We start from the raw sequence: 20689 nt of genomic DNA, 5'->3' as shown, positions 1-20689 counted from the left end.
TGGAGTCAGGGAAAGTCCCGGATGATTGAAAGATCGCTGTTGTAACCCTCTTGTTCAAGAAAGGATCAAGACAAAAGATGGAAAATTATAGGCCAATTAGCCTAACCTTGGTTGTTGGTAAAATTCTAGAATCCATCATTAAGGATGAGGTTTCTAAATTCTTGGAAGAGCAGGGTCGGATTACAACAAGTCAACATGGATTTAGTAAGGGGAGGTCGTGTCTGACAAACCTGTTGGAATTCTTTGAAGAGGTGACAAGTAGGTTAGACCAGGGAAACCCAGTGGATGTGATCTATCTAGACTTCCAAAAAGCCTTTGATAAGGTGCCACACGGGAGGCTGCTGAGCAAGGTGAGGGTCCATGGTGATCGAGGTGAGCTACTGGTACGGATTGAGGATTGACTGTCTGACAGAAGGCAGAGAGTTGGGATAAAAGGTTCTTTTTCAGAATGGCAGCCGGTGACAAGTGGTGCCCCACAGGGTTCAGTGTTGGGGCTGCAGCTGTTCACGTTATATATTAATGATCTGGATGCAGGGACTGGGGGCATTCTAGCGAAGTTTGCCGATGATACAAAGTTAGGTGGACAGGCAGGTAGTACTGAGGAAGTGGGGAGGCTGCAGAAGGATCTAGACAGTTTGGGAGAGTGGTCCAGGAAATGGCTGATGGAATTCAATGTGAGCAAATGCGAGGTCTTGCACTTTGGAAAAAAGAATACAAGCATGGGCTACTTTCTAAACGGTGAGAAAATTCGTAAAGCCAAAGTACAAAGGGATCTGGGAGTGCTAGTCGAGGATTCTCTAAAGGTAAACATGCAGGTTGAGTCCATGATTAAGAAAACGAATGCAATGTTGTCATTTATCTCAAGAGGGTTGGAATATAAAAGCATCGATGTGCTACTGAGACTTTATAAAGCTCTGGTTAGGCCCCATTTGGAGTACTGTGTCCAGTTTTGGTCCCCACACCTCAGGAAGGACATACTGGCACTGGAGCGTATCCAGCGGAGATTCACACGGATGATCCCTGGAATGGTAGGTCTAACATACGAGGAACGGCTGAGAATCCTGGGATTGTATTCATTGGAGTTTAGAAGATTAAGGGGAGATCTAATAGAAACTTACAAGATAATACATGGCTTGGAAAGGGTGGACGCTAGGAAATTGTTTCCATTAGGCGAGGAGACTAGGACCCGTGGACACAGCTTTAGAATTAGAGGGGGTAAATTCAGAACAGAAATGCGGAGACATTTCATCAGCCAGAGAGTGGTGGGCCTGTGGAATTCATTGCCGCAGTGTGCAGTGGAGACCGGGACGCTAAATGTCTTCAAGGCAGAGATTGATAAAATCTTGATCTCACAAGGAATTAAGGGCTACGGGGAGAATGCGGGTAAGTGGAGTTGAAATGCCCATCAGAGCTGAAAATGTGTTGCTGGTTAAAGCACAGCAGGTCAGGCAGCTTCCAAGGAACAGGAAATTCGACATTTCGGGCCAGAGCCCGTCATCAGGAATGAGGAGAGGGTGCCAGGCAGGCTAAGATAAAAGGTAGGGAGGAGGGACTTGGGGGAGGGGCGATGGAGATGTGATAGGTGGAAGGAGGTCAAGGTGAGGGTGATAGGCCGGAGTGGGGTGGGGGCGGAGAGGTCAGGAAGAAGATTGCAGGTTAGGAGGGCGGTGCTGAGTTCGAGGGAATCGACTGAGACAAGGTGGGGGGAGGGGAAATGAGGAAACTGGAGAAATCTGAGTTCATTCCTTGTGGTTGGAGGGTTCCCAGGCAGAAGATGAGGTGCTCTTCCTCCAGCCGTCGTGTAGTTATGTTCTGCCGATGGAGGAGTCCAAGGACCTGCATGTCCTCGGTGGAGTGAGAGGGGGAGTTAAAGTGTTGAGCCACGGGGTGGTTGGATTGGTTGGTCCGGGCGTCCCAGAGGTGTTCTCTGAAGCGTTCCGCAAGTAGGCGGCCTGTCTCCCCAATATAGAGGAGGCCACATCGGGTGCAGCGGATGCAGTAAATGATGTGTGTGGAGGTGCAGGTGAACTTGTGGCGGATATGGAAGGATCCCTTGGGGCCTTGGAGAGAGGTAAGGGAGGAGGTGTGGGCGCACGTTTTGCATTTCTTGCGGTTGCAGGGGAAGGTGCCGGGAGTGGAGGTTGGGTTGGTGGGGGGTGTTGACCTGACGAGGGACTCACGAAGGGAGTGGTCTTTGCGGAACACTGATAGGGGAGGGGAGGGAAATATATCCCTGGTGGTGGGGTCCGTTTGGAGGTGGCGGAAATGACGGCAGATGATACGCTGTATACGGAGGTTGGTGGGGTGGTGGGTGAGGACCAGTGGGGTTCTGTCTTGGTGGCGGTTGGAGGAGCGGGGCTCAAGGGCGGAGGAGCGGGAAGTGGAGGAGATGCGGTGGAGGGCATCCTCCACCACCAGGGATATATTTCCCTCCCCTCCCCTATCAGTGTTCCGCAAAGACCACTCCCTTCGTGACTCCCTCGTCAGGTCCACACCCCCCACCAACCCAACCTCCACTCCCGGCACATTCCCCTGCAACCGCAAGAAATGCAAAACTTGCGCCCACACCTCCCCCCTCACTTCCCTCCAACGCCCCAAGGGATCCTTCCATATCTGCCACAAGTTCACCTGCACCTCCACACACATCATCTATTGCATCCGCTGCACCCAATGTGGCCTCCTCTATATTGGGGAGACAGGCCGCCTACTTGCGGAACACTTCAGAAAACACCTCTGGGACGCCCGGACCAACCAACCCAACCACCCCGTGGCTCAACACTTTAACTCTCCCTCCCACTCCATCGAGGACATGCAGGTCCTTGGACTCCTCCATCGGCTGAACATAACTACACGACGGTTGGAGGAAGAGCGCCTCATCTTCCGCCTAGGAACCCTCCAACCACAAGGAATGAACTCAGATTTGTCCAGTTTCCTCATTTCCCCTCCCCCCACCTTGTCTCAGTCAATTCCCTCGAACTCAGCACCGCCCTCCTAACCTGCAATCTTCTTCCTGACTTCTCCGCCCCACCCCACTCTGGCCTACCACCCTCACCTTGACCTCCTTCCACCTATCACATCTCCATCGCCCCTCCCCCAAGTCCCTCCTCCCTACCTTTTATCTTAGCCTGCCTGGCACACTCTCCTCATTCCTGATGAAGGGTTCTGGCCCGAAACGTCGAATTTCCTGCTCCTTGGATGCTGCCTGGCCTGCTGTGCTTTAACCAGCAACACATTTTCAGCTCTGATCTCCAGCATCTGCAGACCTCACTTTTTACTTGAAATGCCCATCAGCCATGATTGAATGGCGGAGTGGACTCAATGGGCCGAATGGCCTTACTTCCACTCCTCTGTCTTATGGTCTTTTGGTTTTAAGAGGGAGGAGAAGTTGAGATGGAATTAGAAGTTAAAATGCTCGTAATTGAGTCTGAAAAATAGAAGGAACATTGATTAGATAAGAAAGAATTTAGGTTGAGCGAGGGTAATTGAAATATATTTTACTGCAAGAAACCCAAGGAATAAAGATTAGAGTGTTGCTGGAAAAGCACAGCAGGTCAGGCAGCATCCGAGGAGCTGGAAAATCAATGTCTTGGGCAAAAGCCCTTCATCAGGAAGCTTAAGGCACTTGGGAGTATCGTATCAAAGCTGTGACAGAGAATTCGTTAAAAGATGGGCAGGATTAGCAGCTCAACGTTCCTGGTTATGTGGTCTTCAGATAAAATAGAGACTGTGGTGGAAGGGTAGAAAGATTTGTGATATTGATCAGGACATCAGTGATAGCAGTGAGGAGGGAAGGTATCTGAAAGGATCATCAATTGAAACCGTATGGACAGAAGTGAAAAAATACACCAATGGCGAATATATATTTTGGTGCAAACTACAGTACCCCCACCCCTACCACCAGGGAGAGATAGGGGGTCAAATAATCAATCAAATTGCAAAGACCATTAAGGCAGTATAAGTAGGGGATTTCACGTACCCAAATATTAGAGTCATACAGATGTACAGCACAAAAGTAGGAAAAGAAACCTACCTGAGCTGCTTCTCAGTGCATAATCTACAAGTAAGCAAGCTCTAATTGTCAGCATCTCTTGGGTAATTAAAGCATGAAGTGGCCCATTGGCATGGAAAATCTTTTGAGACAGAACAGAAGAAATTCCTGGTGAAGGACTTATGCCCAAAACATCGATTCTCCTGCTCCTTGGATGACACCTGATCTGCTGTGCTTTTCTAGCACCACACTCTCAACACCCATGCCTTTTGATAGTTTATTTTGGGCAAGTTAGGGAGGGAACAAAAATTCTTAAATTGCGTCCAAGAGAATTTTTTTTAGACTGTTCATAGAAAACTCAACAAGGGAGGGGTCAAATCTAGACCTAATATTCAGAAATGAGCCTGGACCCATTATTAGGGAACAATCTCAGAGAAAGTGACCATAACTCAGGAGATTTAGGATAGGTCTGGAAAAGAGTAAGGATCAGCTGGGAATAAACGCTTTAAACTAGGGAAAGGCTAACTTTATTAAGATTAGATATATGCTGGCCCAAGGAACTCTGAGCAGCTACTTTCAAATGAAACAGTGTTGGAGCAATGGGAGGCATTTGAGGAGGAGGTAGTGAGGGAACAGGACATATATGATCCTGTAAAGACGAAAGGTGGGAACAAGACTAGAGAAACTGGATGTTCAGGCACATAAAGGTTGGAGGAGGGTGTAAAGAGAGAAGCTGTGGCACATACCAGAGGCTCAATACAACAGAATCCCTAACTGAATGTGTAATGGGGAAGTCAGGAAAGCTAAGAAAATACATGAGAAATCTGAATGATCTGAACTCTGGAAATAGGCCAGTCAGTCTAACCTCAATAATGGGGAAGTTATAACAAAGAATTCTGAAGGACAAGTATTTCTGCACTTGGCAGGCCATGGATTGTTCAAGGATAGTCAGCATGGATGTTTGACAAAGGCTATGTTTCACAAATTTAATTGCATCTTTTGAGTAGATAACCAAGATGCGAGTAGTGCATTTAGAGTCATAGAGCTGTACAACATGGAAACAGACTCTTGGGTGCAACTCATCCATCCCAACCCAATCTAATCCCACCTGCCAGCAACAGGCCATATCCCTCCAAACCCTTCCTATTCATATACCTATCCAGATGCCTTTTAAATGTTGCAATTATATCAACCTCCACCACTCCCTCTGGCAACTTATTTCATACATGCACCACCCTCTGTGTGAAAACATTTCCCCTTAGGGCTCACATTTTCCCCCTCTCACCTTAAACCAATGCCCTCCACTTCTGGACTCCCTCCACCCCAGGGAGAAGGCCATGTCTATTTATCCTATCCATGCCCTTCATGATTTTATAAACCTCTATAAGATAACCCCTCAGCCTCTGATGCTCCAGGGAAAACAACCCTAGTCTATTCAACCTCTCCCTATAGCTCAAACCCTCCAACTCTGGCAACATCCTTGTTAAATCTTTTCTGAACCTTTTCAAGTTTCACAACACCCTTCCATTAGGAAGGAGACCAGAGTTGCGCACAGTATTCCAAAAGTGGCCTAACCAACATCCTGTACAGCCGCAACATGACCTCCCAACTCCTGTACTCAATGTTCTGATGGATAAAGGAAAGCATATCATACACCTTCTTCGCTATTCTATCTACCTGCGACTTTCAAGGAACTGTGAACTATGAACCTGCACTCCAAAGTGTCTTTGTTCACCAACACTCCCTAGGACTTTAATTGATGAAGGGCTTTTGAAACGTCGATTTTTCTGCTCCTTAGATGCTGCCTGACCTGCTGTGCTTTTCCAGCACCACTCTAATCTTGACTCCAATCTCCAGCATCTGCAGTACTAACATTTGCCTTACCATTAAGTATATAAATCCTGCTAAGAATTGCTTTTCCAAAATGCAGCACCTCACATTTATCTAAATTAAACTCCATCCCGCCACTCCTCAGTCCATTGGCCCATCTGGTCAAGACCCCATTGTACACTAAGGTAACCTTCTTCACTGTCCACTACATCTCCAATTTTGGTGTCATCTGCAAACTTACTAATTATACCTCCTATGTTCACATCCGAATCATTTGTATAAATGACAAAAAGTAGTGGACCCAGCACCGATCCTTGTGGCACTCCACTGGTCACAGGCCTCCAGTCTGAAAAACAACTCTCCACCACCAACCTGTCTTCTCCATTTGAGCCAGTTCTGTATCCAAATGGCTAGTTCTCCCTGTATTCCACAAGATCTAACCTTGCTAACCAGTCTCCCATGGGGAACCTTGTCAAACACCTTACTGAAGTCCATATTAATCGCATCTACTGCTCAGCCCTCATCAATCCTCTTTGTTACTTCGTCAAAAAACTCATCTATTTTGAGACACATGATTTCCCACGCACAAAGCCATGTTGACTATCCCTAATTAGTCGTTGTTTTTCCAAATACATGTAAATCCTATCCCTCAGAATTCCCTCCAACAACTTTGCCCACCACCAACATCAGACTCACTGGTCTATAGTTTCCTGGCTTGTCCTTACCACCTTTTTTATTTTTTTAAAATTTTTTTTCTTTTTTGTGTGAGACACAGTGAGAGACGCAAGGTGCACAAATCTTTATTCAATTTCCACCACCAGGAAGATAGGAAAACACCCGAGTGGCCTGTGACAAGCAGTGCCCTTCACATCACAGGGCGATGCTGTGTGATCAAACAGTGAAGGGGAGGGCAGGGACTAAATCAAAATAGAGTTGGAGGGAGAAATGATGCACTCCACTCCCTGCGGCGCCCACCTCTCCCTGAACAACTCCAGGGTGTTGGTGGACACAGCGTGCTCCTTCTCCAAGGACACCCGGGCTCTAACGTAACTGTGGAAGAGTGGCAGGCAGTCGGCCCTAACGACCCCCTCCACGGCCCGCTGCCTGGACCTGTTTATGGCCAGTTTGGCCAGGCCCAGGAGCAGACCCACGAGGAGGTCTTCAGACCTGCCCTCCCTCCTCCGCACCGGGTGTCCGAAGATCAGGAGCGTGGGACTGAAGTGCAACCAAAAGCAGAGGAGAAGGTTTTTCAGAAAATCAAAAAGGGAGTGCAAACGCCCACACCCAACATACACATGGTCCACGGACTCCACAGCACCACAGAACAAGCAGTTGGGCTGAGAGTCTGTGAACCACCGCAATCTGCGGTTGCAGGGGACCGCTGTGTGCAGCACCCTCCACCCCAGATCCCCGAGAGAAAGGGGGAGGACTCCTGCGTAGAGGGCCCTCCGCTGGGGATCCCCACCACCCGGTGGCAAATGGGCACGCCAGGGCGTGTCCGGACGGTGGATGACCACCTTTTTTAAACAGTGGCACCCCGTTAGCCAATCTCCAGTCTTCCAGCACCTCACCTGGGACTATTGATGATCCAAATATCTCAGCAAGGGGACCAACAATCATTTCCCTAGCTTCTCAGTGTTCTACGGTACACCTGATCAGGTCCTAGGGATTTGTCCACCTTTTGATGTGATTTACATGGACTTAAGTGAGACTCTTTAAGGTGTACCACATAATAGAATGTTTAAAAAATGTAAGAGCCCATGGGAGCCAAGGCGAAGTGGCGTGTTCAATCTAAACCTAACTGAGGGGCACAGAGCAGAGGGATGCTTCCTTGAATGGACATCTGTTTCCAGAGGAATTCAGCAAGGTTTGATGGTGGGTCCTTGTTGTTTTGTGATGTACATTAATGATTTGGATTTAAATGTAGAGGGTATGACCAAGAAGTTTGTGAATGAAATGGAAATGGTTAGGATGTTAAGTAGTGAGGAGGCTATGACCAGACTTGTCAATGTGCTTGGGAGAGAGCTAACGAGGCAAGGAATTACATTGTGAATGGGAGGATCTGGGACAGTACTGAAGTTCAGAGAGACCTTTTTGTGTATATTTACAGATTCCTGGAGATGGCTGACAGGTAGATAAGGCGACAGGTAGATAAGGCGACAGGTAGATAAGGCGACAGGTAGATAAGGCGACAGGTAGATTAGGCGACAGGTAGATTAGGCGACAGGTAGATTAGGCGACAGGTAGATTAGGCGACAGGTGGGATACTTGCCTTTATCAGCGAAGGCACTGAATACAAGAGCTGGGAAGTTATGCTGGAACTGTACAAAACACTGGTTAGACCACAACTGGAGAACTGTGTGCAGTTCTGGTCACCACACTTTGGAAGGATAGCATTCAAAAGGATGCAAAGGAGATTCACCAGGATACTGCCTGGGCTACAGACTCTGAGCTAAGAGGAAAGGCTTGGATTGTTTTTCATGGAGCAGTGAAAGTGGAGGGGAAATCTGATAGAGGTGTACAAGATCACAAAGGACATAGATAAGAAGGCACTTTCTCCATTAAGGGGGCAGTAACCTGGATGCATAGATTTAAGGTTAAGAGGAGAATTGAGGAAAAGAAAATTCACCCAGGGCCTGGTGGGAGTTTGGAACTCTCTGCCTGAAAGGTGGTTGATTCAGAAATTCTTGTAATATTTAAGTGGTGATATGATACTCACTTGCATTGCAATATCCTCTAGGACAGGCCAAGAGCTGGGAAATGGGATTAGTGTGGATAGATCTTTGTTGACTGGCAGGGACCTGATGAGTTGAATGACCTCCTTCTGTGCTGCAAATGTCTGAGTCTATTAGAAGATTTCCTGAAGCAGTATTTTTTGGATATTACAGCAGAAATTGCAGCAGAAAGGTTAGTTCAATTGTTTTACAAGATATGGATTATAAAAGGAATATCACCAGATTAAGGTTCAATTTTTATGTCATGATTATTCAAAACAATAGGACTGTCTTGTCAAAAAAGCATTAGCAACTGTATATAATTATGTAGAGTGACTGACGACAATAACCAAACCAATAATCAACTGAAAAAGAATCAAAGCTCTGATCACACTGGGATTAGACTGGTCCAACATTACCATCAGATGGACAGGAGGGTTAGTTATCATCATCATCATCACCATCATCACACATTTCTCAATCTTACCAAAATCGCTTCATCACTCCAAAGCACATAAATCCCAATCTCTCAGAATTCTGTACACAGTTCCCTCTTCCCATTCGGGTTTAAAATTTTAATCTTTATTTAGACAATTCTCATTTAACCTGTGCGATATTTTCACTATTTGTACATTCTCCTGTCATACTATTTCTCCTTTTATGCACTGTTGTAAGATAAGCTGCTCATTGAAGCTTCCTCTTCTTTATCAGCTGTCTCATTCTTCCCTCTCGGTTATTCTGCTTTAACCATTTACTCTTCCTTTTCACCATCCATGCCCCTACTCCCTCTCATTCCCCACCACCTCCAACCATTTTCGCTTCCCTCCTTCACCTTCTTCCTCTCCCTCCTCCTGAAGCTCACACCAATGTAACAACCAAGAACCAGTTAAATACCTGAATGGAAGCTGAGGAGGCAAAATGATTCAAATCAATGACAAACAAAACAGATATCACCAGTGCACTAGTTTATTATTGAATCTAATATATTCTCCAAATATGCAGAGTTAATTTCCTTTATGAATAAAGCAATCTTTTATTTTTTACACAATAATACAAAAATAATTTTGTTTATTAGGACATTTCTGAAATACTGAAGGCACTTTGTGAAATTCTGCAGAGTTATTGCAGTGAAGGCATTTGCACTATTGAGTCACCCCAAAACATTCCCCTATCACCACAATACCCCAAAACATTTCCCTGTCATCATGGCACCCCAAAATCACTGTCCCATCCTAAAGAAGCATTTCCACAACACCCCAAAACTTTGGCACTAACACCATGGCACCTGGAAGCAAACAGTCTCTGCTGTGTGATGTTTCTGTTCTTAGACACAATGTGGGCTCAGTTTCTTCAGGAACTTCTGAACACCGACCAATCTATTAAATGGCAAATCTAGTTTGTCAGTATTTATTTTGCAAAGATTGATGATTGAGGATGCTGTCACTGCTCAATCCCTTGAAACCTTTACTAGAAGCAATGGCCATTCTGAAGGCCTTTGTAAAGCGTTAGTGCTACATTTGAGACCAGGATATTAATGAAAACAAAGAAAATAAATCCATTGCTTCAAACAACTTATGAGGAGGAAGAATGAAAGAACAATCACCAAGGGATCACAGATCAGAAAGCAATCTGTTCACAGTCTGGGCTCCGACACGTTTCTCTCTCTGAGTCTGTGGCCAGTTAATGGTTCAGGAACTCTGTCAGAATATGGCATCACAGCATCAGCTACCTCTGCACCAAGTGATGCTAGATCTGGTCACATTCCAAACTATCAGTAACCAGGACACCTAGTTATAATAGACAAGTGGGAACCTGAAGTCAAACACATGCAAATTAAAACTTTTTTTTTATCTGGCACAACTTGGCAGTACAGAGCATCAAATGTCTAAGTTGAGTTAAGGCACCAATTCTCAAATAGTGCTCAGATAAAGACCATGAAACTGGAATTCAAGTCACAGTCTGATATTCTTTCCACTTCGGGTAAAGGTTTAGAAGTGAAGGATCGAAGGATCACTCAGTGACATACCAATTTCTTCACAAGACTGAAGTGTTGGTCTAAAAGGAGCTAGGGACAGCTTCTTAGATCTTTGGTTACTCAGTCTTATTTAAATTTCTATTTCTCAAAGAAAACACTGATAAGAACTCAATACTGTGACAACAATTAAACTCTTTCCTTGCAGCTATCCCTCAGACTACTATTTTGTAATTAATAATTTCTAGGGGTGATTCATATGTTTAAAGTGAAATTTAAAAGAGCTCTGCCTGCTGGAGAATCCAGGTCAAGGAGGATGATCCTCTGAAATAAGACAATATTCTTCAAACTTTAGGAAATACTAACTGCCGAGGGTTTCACAGGATGGATGGTTTACAAATGACATTTACACAGAGTAGAAAATCCTTCTGTTTGTGATATTTGGCAAATACAGATAGGTACAAAGAACTAGAACCATTTGAAATATTTAGGTTACATCAACAACAAACAAGCTATGTAATTAAAAGATAAGGGAAAGTATTTTGGTGAAACTATAAATCTCATCATTTCACACCAAAAATCTGCAAAGTTCAACCTTCACAGGCCAGTCACAGCCAAATACTCACAAGCTGCAGATGTGTTATACATTCAGGGAAATTAAAAGCAGCAATGGTGAAGCACATCAGGGAGATGGCAAGAATCTACCAATTTACCAGTTTTTCAAATTTGTTCCTTCGTATTTGAGGTGGCCCACTCTCCTCTGGTGGACCACGCAACGCAACAAAACTATTAACTGCAGACGTTCAGATCTCTGTCAGTAACGGCTGGTTCTGAACTAAGACGCTGAAGGCTCGGACTTCAACAGAACATTCAACCACAAGCCTCTCTAACATAAAACAAGGGCAGTCAGAAATCAAAGAGGCTGCTGTCAAACAGAGAGATCAGGATGGTGGTCCCAATGCTGGAGAAAATGTATCATCCTGTTACCACTCAACAAGTCAGCCACTGGGTTGCAAGTTGCACGATCAGCAAAAACCTCCTCCTGAAATACTGGACCACTCAATGAAACTGATAAAATGCTGGTCAGAAATGTGGAGGGTGGAGGGCAGGGGGCTGGGAGTGATGCCAACAAAGGTGATTGCAGTCAGAGGAAAGCCCATGTCCTCACCACCCATGGAATGAGCTTCTCTCCAGCTCAGGGTTAACTCCCTCCTTGACTTGAATAAACAGAGACCTATGCCCCACTGTCAGACCGGAGAGATATCCAAATTGTTGAGCAAACATAAATGTTTTCCAGACATTGGTTTCTGATTATTCAGTTATGAGTAAAAGATTAGAAATTCTCCTCTGGAATTTCATTACTGTAAATGGACCCAAACAATCTCATCATCCAGACTGTTGGAAAACAGCACTGGAATTATTAGGATTTAAGTAAACTGTGTCATTAGTTAGTCCTCCAAATACCTAAAGGGTAAATCAGGCAAACTCTAATGATAGACTATTAGTAAGGATTCCCAATGCACAGTCACCATCCTCAGCCCTTCCTCAGCTACAGTGAAATCATTCAGAACCCAGTCAGTCTGTACTGGGAAGGTGCATGGTAATGTCCCAAACTGGAACCACTGACCCAGTAACCCAAAGCAGATTCTAGATTAGAGTGGTGCTGGAAAAGCACAGCAGTTATCTCTCCACCCTGCAGGCACTCTGCCTCTATTCCTGATGAAGGGCTTTTGCCCGAAACGTTGATTTTCCTGCTCCTTGAATGCTACCTGACCTGCTGTGTTTTTCCAGCACCACTCTAATCTAGACTCTGGTTTCCAGCATCTGCAGTCCTTGTTTTTACCCAGTAACCCAAAGAACTCCGGTGCCTGGCCCAGCTGGGGAAGGGGAAGGGAGAAGGGGGTGGGGACTGAGCAAATATCAGAATCCCCTCACTGAACACCAGTCCCATCTGATTCCATGTTGTTTGTCCCCCACACAGCCATACTGTCCCTGAACCCAAAATCTCAGACCCTGACACTGCAGCCTCCATTTTTCCAAGAGTTCAACTGGTCCCAGCAAGTGGGTGACGGAGATGGTTAAATATCTTCATCCCACAGGCACAGCTGTTTCTGTGGGACATAGAAGTCAAAATGGGAGCATTTCTGGCAGCTTTTGATGCCGCACTTGTAAGAGCTGGTCTTGCCTGCAGAGTCCTTTGTGCGACAGTATTTCAGAAAGCACGGGTACCACTCGATACACAGGGAGTAGTGACAGATACAGCCTTTCCAGCGATCCCGACTCAGCCGGCAGTGCGGCACGTCCTCGGCAACTGCCAGCACTTCGAAGATCGAAGGTTCAATACCTGAACAGAACCCAAAGAGAAAAGGTCAACCCTGGGGTCCATTTTACATGCCCACCCCAATCCTCCCAGACTCCACCCCCACCCCCACGCCTCCTCTTTGATCACACTATAATCACACAGGGTTACCCTTATCTTGTGTGAATCATTTATACAACAACTCAGTCAGTTTGCTGCAGGTTACACAGTCGCAGTCACAGTCTGGATTAATCTGGGGATGGAGTGGGAAGTGATGCTGAACAAATGTGGAAATCTGGTGGGTAAGTTTGATCGGAATTGTTAGTTCACACCGAAGGGAGTAATCAGCAAGAACCCCTTCAGCTCAAATGACCTGTTTCAAACCTCTGAGTTTTTTGAAAAGGTGACCAAGCATGTAGATAAGGGTAGGGCAGTTGATGTGGTATACTGGGACTTCAGTAAGGCATTTGATAAGGTTCCACATGGTAGGCTGTTGGAGAAAATGCAGAGGCATGGAATTGAGGGTGATTTAGCAGTGTGGATTAGAAACTGGCTTTCTGTAAGAAGGCAGCGAGTGGTGGTTGATGGAAAATATTCAGCCTGGAGTCTGGTTATTAGTGGTGTGCCACAAGGATCTGTTTTGGGACCACTGCTGTTTGTCATTTTTATAAATGACTTGGATGCAGAGATAGGTTGATGGGTTAGTAAGTTTGCAGATGACACTAAAGTCAGTGGAGTAGTGGAAGAATGTTACAGGTTGCAGGGGACTTGAATAAACTGCAGAATTGGGCTGAGAGGTGGCAAATGGAGTTCAATGCAGTTAAATGTGAGGTGATTCAATTTGGGAAGAATAGCAGGAAGGCAAAACACAGGATCAATGAAAAGATTCTTGGTAGAGTGGATGTGCAGAGGGATCTGGGAGCCTATGTCCATAGATCCCTGAAAGTTACCACCCAGGTGCATAGCGCTGTTAAGAAGGCATACGGTGTGTTAGGTTTCATTGGTAGAGGGATGAAGTTCTGGAGCCGTAATGTCATGCTGCAACTATACAAAACACTAGTGCGGCTGCACTTGGAATACTGTGTACAGTTCTGGTCGCCCTATTGGAAGCATTGGAAAAGGTGCAGAGGAGATTTACCAGGATGTTGCCTGGTCTGGAGGGAAGGCTGAGAGACTTAGGTCTGTTCTCATTGGAAAGAAGAAGGCTAAGAGGGGATTTGATAGAGACATACAAGATGATCAGAAGATTAGATAAGGTAGACAATGAAAGTCTTTTTCCTAGGATGATGAGGTCAGCTTGTATGAGGAGGTGTAGCTACAATTTGAGGGGTGATAGATTTAAGACAGATGTCAGAGGCAGGTTCTTTACTCAGAGAGTGGTAAGGGTGTGGAATGCCCTACCTGCCAATGTAGTTAACTCAGCCACATTAGGGAGATTTAAACAATCCTTGGATAAGCACATGGATGATGATGGGATAGTATAGGGGGATGAGCTTAGATTAGTCCACGGGTTGGCGCGAGATGAAGGCCGAAGGGCCTGTTCTGTGCTGTTTTGTTCTATGTTCTGCAACAATACCACAAATTGCTGGAGAAAGGGGTGACTCAGTGGTTAGTACTGCTGCCTCACCGCACCAGGGACCCTGATTCGATTCCAGTCTCGGGCATCTGTCTATGTGGAGTTTGCACATTCTCCCTGTGTCTGTGTGGGTTTCCTCCGGGTGCTCTGGTTTCCTCCCACAGTCCAAAGATGTGCAGGTCAAGTGAATTGGTCATGCTAAATTGCCCATAGCATTCAGGGATGTGTAGATTAGCTGCATTAGTCAGAGGTAAATGTAGAGTAATAGGGTAGGGGTATGGATCTGGGTGGGTTGCTCTTTGGAGGTTTGGTGTAGATTTGTTGGGCTAAAGGGCCTGTTTCCACACTGTAGGGATTCTATGTAAAATCAGCGAGGGAGTTGGGGCATGGTAAGGGAGGTTAGGCTGTAGGCTGCCCAGGCAGAAGTTGAGGTGTTTTCCCTCCAATTCCCAGTTTGGTTTGTTGTGGCAATGGAGGTGGCCAAGGTGGGTCATGATGGAAAGGGAGTGTTAGGGGAATTGAAATGGGTGGTGACTAGGAGGTCCGATCAGCCCCTGTGGATCTGGCTGAGACGCTCAGTGAGCCGTCCCCTAAGTTTACGCTCAGTGTTCCGATGTAGAGAAGACCACATTTAGAGTCATAGAGATTTACAGCATGAAAACAGACCCTTCGGTCCAACCCGTCCATGCTGACCAGATATCCTAACCCAATCGAATCCCACCTGCCAGCACCCTGCCCATATCCCTCCAAACCCTTCCTATTCATATACCCATCCAAATGCCTCTTAAATGTTGTAATTGTACCAGCCTCCACCACTTCCTCTGGCAGCTCATTCCATATACGTACCACCCTCTGTGTGAAAAAGTTGTCCCTTAGATCTCTTTTATATCTTTCCCCTCTCACCATAAACCTATGCCCTCTAGTTCTGGATTCCCCACCCCAGGGAAAAGATTTTGATTATTTATCCTATCCATGCTCCTCATGATTTTGTAAAGCTCTATAAACCTCACCCTCCGACGCTCCAGGGAAAATAACCCCAGCCTGTTCAGCCTCTCCCTATAGCTCAAATCCTTAACCCTGGCAACATCCTGGTAAATCGTTTCTGAACCCTTTCAAGTTTCACAACATCTTTCTGATGGGACGGAGACCAGAATTGCACGCAATATTCCAACATTGGCCTAACCAATGTCCTGTACAGCCGCAACATGACCTCCCAACTCCTGTACTCGATACTCTGACCAATAAAGGAAAGCATACCAAACATCATCTTAACTATCCTATCTACCTGCGACTCCACTTTCAAGGAGCTATGAACTGCACTCCAAGGTCTCTTTGTTCAGCAACACTCCCTAGGACCTTACCATTAAGTGTATAAGTCCTGCTAAGATTTGCTTTCCCAAAATGCAGCACCTCTCATTTATCTGAATTAAAGTCCAACTGCCACTTCTCAACCCATTGGCCCATCTGGTCAAGATCCTGTTGTAATCTGAGGTAACCCTCTTCGCTGTCCACTACATCTCCAATTTTGGTGTCATCTGCAAACTTACTAACTGTACCTCTTATGCTCGCATCCAAATCATTTATGTAAATGACAAAAAGTAGGGGGCCCAGCATCGATCCTTGTAGCACTCCACTGGTCACAGGCCTCCAGTCTGAAAAACAACCCTCCACCACCACCCTCTATCTTCTACCTTTGAGCCAGTTCTGTATCCAAATGGCTAGTTCTCCCTGTATTCCATGAGATCTAACCTTGCTAATCAGTCTCCCCTGGGGAACCTTGTTGAATGCCTTACTGAAGTCCATATAGATCACATCTACTGTTCTGCTTTCATCAATCTTCTTTGTTACTTCTTCAAAACACTTTATAACACCTGATGCAGTAAGCCAGGTTGGTGGAGAGGCAGGTAAATCTCAGTCTCATCTGGAAGTACTGTTCGGGGCCCTGGATGGAGGGGAGGGGGATGGTGTACTGGCAGGTTTTGCATCTTTTCCAGATGCAGGGGGAATGTTTCAGAGCAGACTACCTATCAGGGTCTGAGAGAGTCAGACAGCAGTTCTGTGTGGGTGTGGGTGTGGGTGTGGGGGAGAGAGCTGATGGGATGCTCAATGTTAAAACTTGAGTCAGACCAGAGTTAAGTCCAAAAACACTTCCTCACCACACGCAGAAAACTAGAAATCTGAGACCCTCTCCTGGAAAACATATTGATGCTGAAGGTTTTAAAGCTGAGACTATTCAGAGGAGTTGGGTGAGGAGGTTGACAGGGTTGATACATAGAAGAACCAAAATCAAACTGAACTGCAGAAAAGGCTTTAAAGGGCTCAATGGCCTCCTGCACAGTCACACGTTCACTTCACAGACCTTTCTCGATCCAGTATTTCACATCGCTCTGCCTTGTGTAGACTGCGTCCATGGCCTCAGCACAGACACTGTGTATGTGGGCACTTAGGTGGCTGGCTCTGCTGTAATTCACTGCAACATCCATGTACAGGTGCTCAGGACCTCTCTGTTCCTCTGCCACACGGACTGTCCTCGGATTCTTCTGTAGAGACAACAGACAGAACATGAGTCAGTGACTGAGGTCAGGCAGGGACTGACAAAGCAATGTTTCCAAAACAAGATTTAAAAATACAATAACTAGAGAAACAAAAACACACAAGTACATTACAAAATCAGGCCATTCAGCCCATCAACTGGTGATTTCCCTTAAACGAGCCACCATTCAAATCCCACCTTCCATTTATCTAACATCTTTCACATAGTTAAAAACGACATAAACCTGTTGGACTATAACCTGGTGTTATTTGGAAGTACTAGCTTTCGGAGCGCTGCTCCTTCATCAGGGAGCTGTGGAGCAGGATCATAAGACACAGAATTTATAGCAAAAGATCTCAGTGTCATGCAGCTGAAACAAAATATTAAACAAAGCTTTCACATAAGGATAAGATTCATAATGTTTCATGGTAGAAGCACAAAGCAATGGGTCAGAAAATCCAAAATCTTTGTCAAATCATCTTTGTAGGTTTTAATGTGTATGAAAGGAAGAAGCAAAGGGGGTGGCAAGAGGGAACGGGAGAGATGAGGTGAGGGAACCCAAAAACGGAGCAGTAGAGAGACCCCAAGGCTTATGGGGCTGAGGGAGAACACACGACAGGGAGTTTGACAGAAACTCCAGTTTCTGACTGTTCCCATCTTACCTGTCGCAGCTTGGCCATCGATTCACTCGGAATCATTTCATTCTTGGGAAGTCTGGTAATAAAACACAAACCCTGGAACTGTCTCTGACCTCGCTCCAACTCGCCCAGAATTAGGGAACGGATAATCTTTACATCCTTTACAGGAGGAGGGGTAGAGAGAAGAGAAAAATGTTATTAGTTTTTATTTATTCATTCATGAGATAGAACAAAAGAACAAAGAAAATTTACAGCCCAGGAATAGACCCTTCGGCCCTCCAAGCCTGAGCCGATCTAAATCCACTGTCTAAACCTGTCGGTCAATTCCTAAGCATCTATATCCCTCTGCTCCCCACCTACTCACGCACCTGTCCAGACGCACCTTAAATGAATCTATCGTGCCTGCCTCTACCACCTCTGCTGGCAACGCGCTCCAGACACCCACCCCCCTCTGTATAAAGTACTTTCCACGTCTATCCCCCTTAAACTTTTCTCCTCTCATCTTGAACACGTGACCTCTCATTATTGAAATCCTCACCCTGGGCAAAAGCTTGTCTCTATCCACCCTGTCTATACCCTTCATGATATTGTAGACCTCAATCAGATCCCCCTCAATCTCCCTTTTTCTAATGGAAACAATCCTAACCTACTCAACCTCTCTCCACATCTGGCACCTTCCACACCAGGCAACATCCTGGTAAACATGTGGGTATTGAATGTGCCAGTAATTATTGCTCGTCCTTAGTTACCCCTGAGCCGCCTTCCCGAACCTCTGCAGTCCGTCTGCTCTGGTTTGATCCACAAAGCCCTTAGGGAGGGAATTCTAGGATTTTGACTCCGTGACAATGAAAGAACGGTGATATATTTCCAAGTCAGGATGGTGAGTGGTTTGGAGGGGAACTTACAGGTGGTGGTGTTCCCATGTATCTGCTGCCTTGTCCTTCTAGATAGAATTGTTTGTGGGTTTGGAAGGTGCTATCTGAGGATCTTTGGTGAATTTCTGCAGCGCATCTTGTAGAGGATACACAATGCTGCCACTGAGTACCAATGGTAGAGGGAGTGTTTGTGGATGTGGTGCCAATCAAGTGGGCTGCTTTGTCCTGTATGGCGTCAAGCTTCTCAGGTGTTACTGAAGATGCGTTCATCCAGCAAGTATTCCATCAGACTCCTGACTTGTACCTTGTAGATGGTGGACAAACTTCAGGGAGACAGGAGGTGAGTTACTCGCAGCAGTATTCCGAGTCTCTGACCTGTCCTTGTAGCCACTGTGTTTATGTGGTGAATCCACATGAGTTTCTGGTCAATGGTAATTCCCAGAATGTTGATAGTAATGGTAACACCATTGAATATCAAGGGAGGTTGGGTTACAGTCTCATATGTTGGAAATAGCCATTGCTTGGCGTTTGTGTGATGAGAATGTTACTTATTGTGTGAAACCACAGAAGCTGTGTGAAGCTCCCAAATCTCCAGCTGGTTATTGAGGCACTATGTCTGAAAGGAATCGGACTCAGCCAATGATCAGCAGAAACTAAACTCTTCAATTACTGTGTGAGGATTAGAGTTAATATTTCAAATCAGTGACTGTTCAACAGAAGTTGTCATCTTCTCAGATTATATTTTAAAATACTTTTGGGAAATGATTGGATCAGACATTTCTCTCCACATGAGGGCGCCAGAAACCATTAAAACCAGAGTCTCCCACTGAGGCCCAACCACCTACTCATTTCAATGTCCATTCCTCTTTCCTCGAGGATACAGGGTAATTGAACATTCGTTAAAATTATGTAGAGACTTATCAGGATAACATCAGAGTTTTGCATAAATGAGCTTCTGGTCTGACCATTTCCTACTAATTATTGAACAACTGGAAACATCATTAAACCCTGGACTTGGGAGTTTGAGAGAAGCAGGTCATCAGCAAGGTTGTAAAAAGTTCCTCCAAGTCATTTGAATATTGCCTGCAGTGACTCATAACCGCTCCCCACACAGACACAGATTCTCACACCCACTGTTTGTTCAGCTTCCCCCCACACACTGGAACTCTACCATGAGTTTATCCTCAGGCCTGTTCATTTGAATGTGGGAGATTTTACTGAGAAACTAAAAGATGTTCCTTTTAAATAAAACTATTACAACAACCTTTGATCCCAAAGCTGCCGATTCCGATTACATAATATTTTCCCAGGTCAACAAGTTACTTACGAAATGACAAACAATTCAATACACAGCCACCAAAACCCTACTGCTGTCTGGTGATAGTCTCGGGATTATAACTAGATTAAATCTCCTCAGTTTAGGCAAATGACTGCAAGCTGACTGGCTACCACTGGTGTACTGAGGGGGAGGAAGCTCGATTTATGAAATGTTAAAAAAAACAGCAGATAATGAGGAGATAAAGGGCAGAACTAAATCCACCTGGAAAATACCTGGCTATCCCAAACCAGACTGGTCTGCATGACTGAGCTGTGGGATATCACACATCTACATGTGGGACAGGTTTCCAAATTGGGGAGGGAATTCACAACTGGATCCCACTGCTCTACACCAACATCAGTAACAGTATCAATCAACGGGTGGGAATCAGAGAGCTACCCGATCATCATTTGCCAAGTCCATCAGGAAGGATGTGGGCCTGAGAGGGGTGACTATTCCTGGCGATGGGGCTCTACAGGTTAAGGCCTCCCTGTGCATGAATGACATCGCCGTTTTCTGCTTGGGTCCACTGTCAGTGCACAGACTCATATGCATCTGTGACCAGTTTGAAGGAACCTCAGGGCCCAAGGTAAATCAAGGCAAGAGTGAGGCCATATTCTTTGGGAACCGGGCTGACCAATCCTTCATTCCCTTCACTGTAAGGAAAGGCCACATCTCAGTGCCGGGAATCTAGTTTGAAGTGGACAGGGCATGCACAGCATCTTGGGAGGAGTACATCGCCAAGGTGAGGTAGAAACCGGTCTTTAAGGAGCCCCACCCTCCCCGTCCATTGTGGGTAAAAAGCTGGTGATCAGGAATGAGGCATTCTCTCTGTTGTACAAGGCGAAAGTCTGGCCCATTCCCTAAAACTGAATAGTTTCAGTCACCTGAGCCACTTTCCATTTCACCTGGAGACCTAAGATGGGTCGAGTCTGCAGGGACACGA

At 45.7% G+C, this 20689-nt stretch overlaps 1 protein-coding gene across 1 annotated transcript in view; it reads right to left on the bottom strand.

Moving 5' to 3' along the window:
• Positions 1–9480: 9480 nt before the first annotated feature.
• The window catches only part of LOC132829636 (out at first protein homolog), a 38738-nt gene continuing 27529 nt past the window's right edge, over positions 9481–20689 (bottom strand). Inside the window, exons 2-4 of the mRNA XM_060846955.1 lie at positions 17575–17709; positions 16739–16919; positions 9481–12848 (exon numbers count right to left, since the gene is read on the bottom strand). Coding sequence (XP_060702938.1) covers positions 12583–12848; positions 16739–16919; positions 17575–17709 — 582 coding nt within the window. The 3' untranslated portion in view covers positions 9481–12582. The remainder of the gene's footprint in view (positions 12849–16738; positions 16920–17574; positions 17710–20689) is intronic.

Source organism: Hemiscyllium ocellatum, chromosome 29 (assembly GCF_020745735.1).
Source record: "Hemiscyllium ocellatum isolate sHemOce1 chromosome 29, sHemOce1.pat.X.cur, whole genome shotgun sequence".
Classification (NCBI taxonomy): domain Eukaryota; kingdom Metazoa; phylum Chordata; class Chondrichthyes; order Orectolobiformes; family Hemiscylliidae; genus Hemiscyllium; species Hemiscyllium ocellatum.
This window is presented reverse-complemented; position numbering and strand designations above follow the sequence as displayed.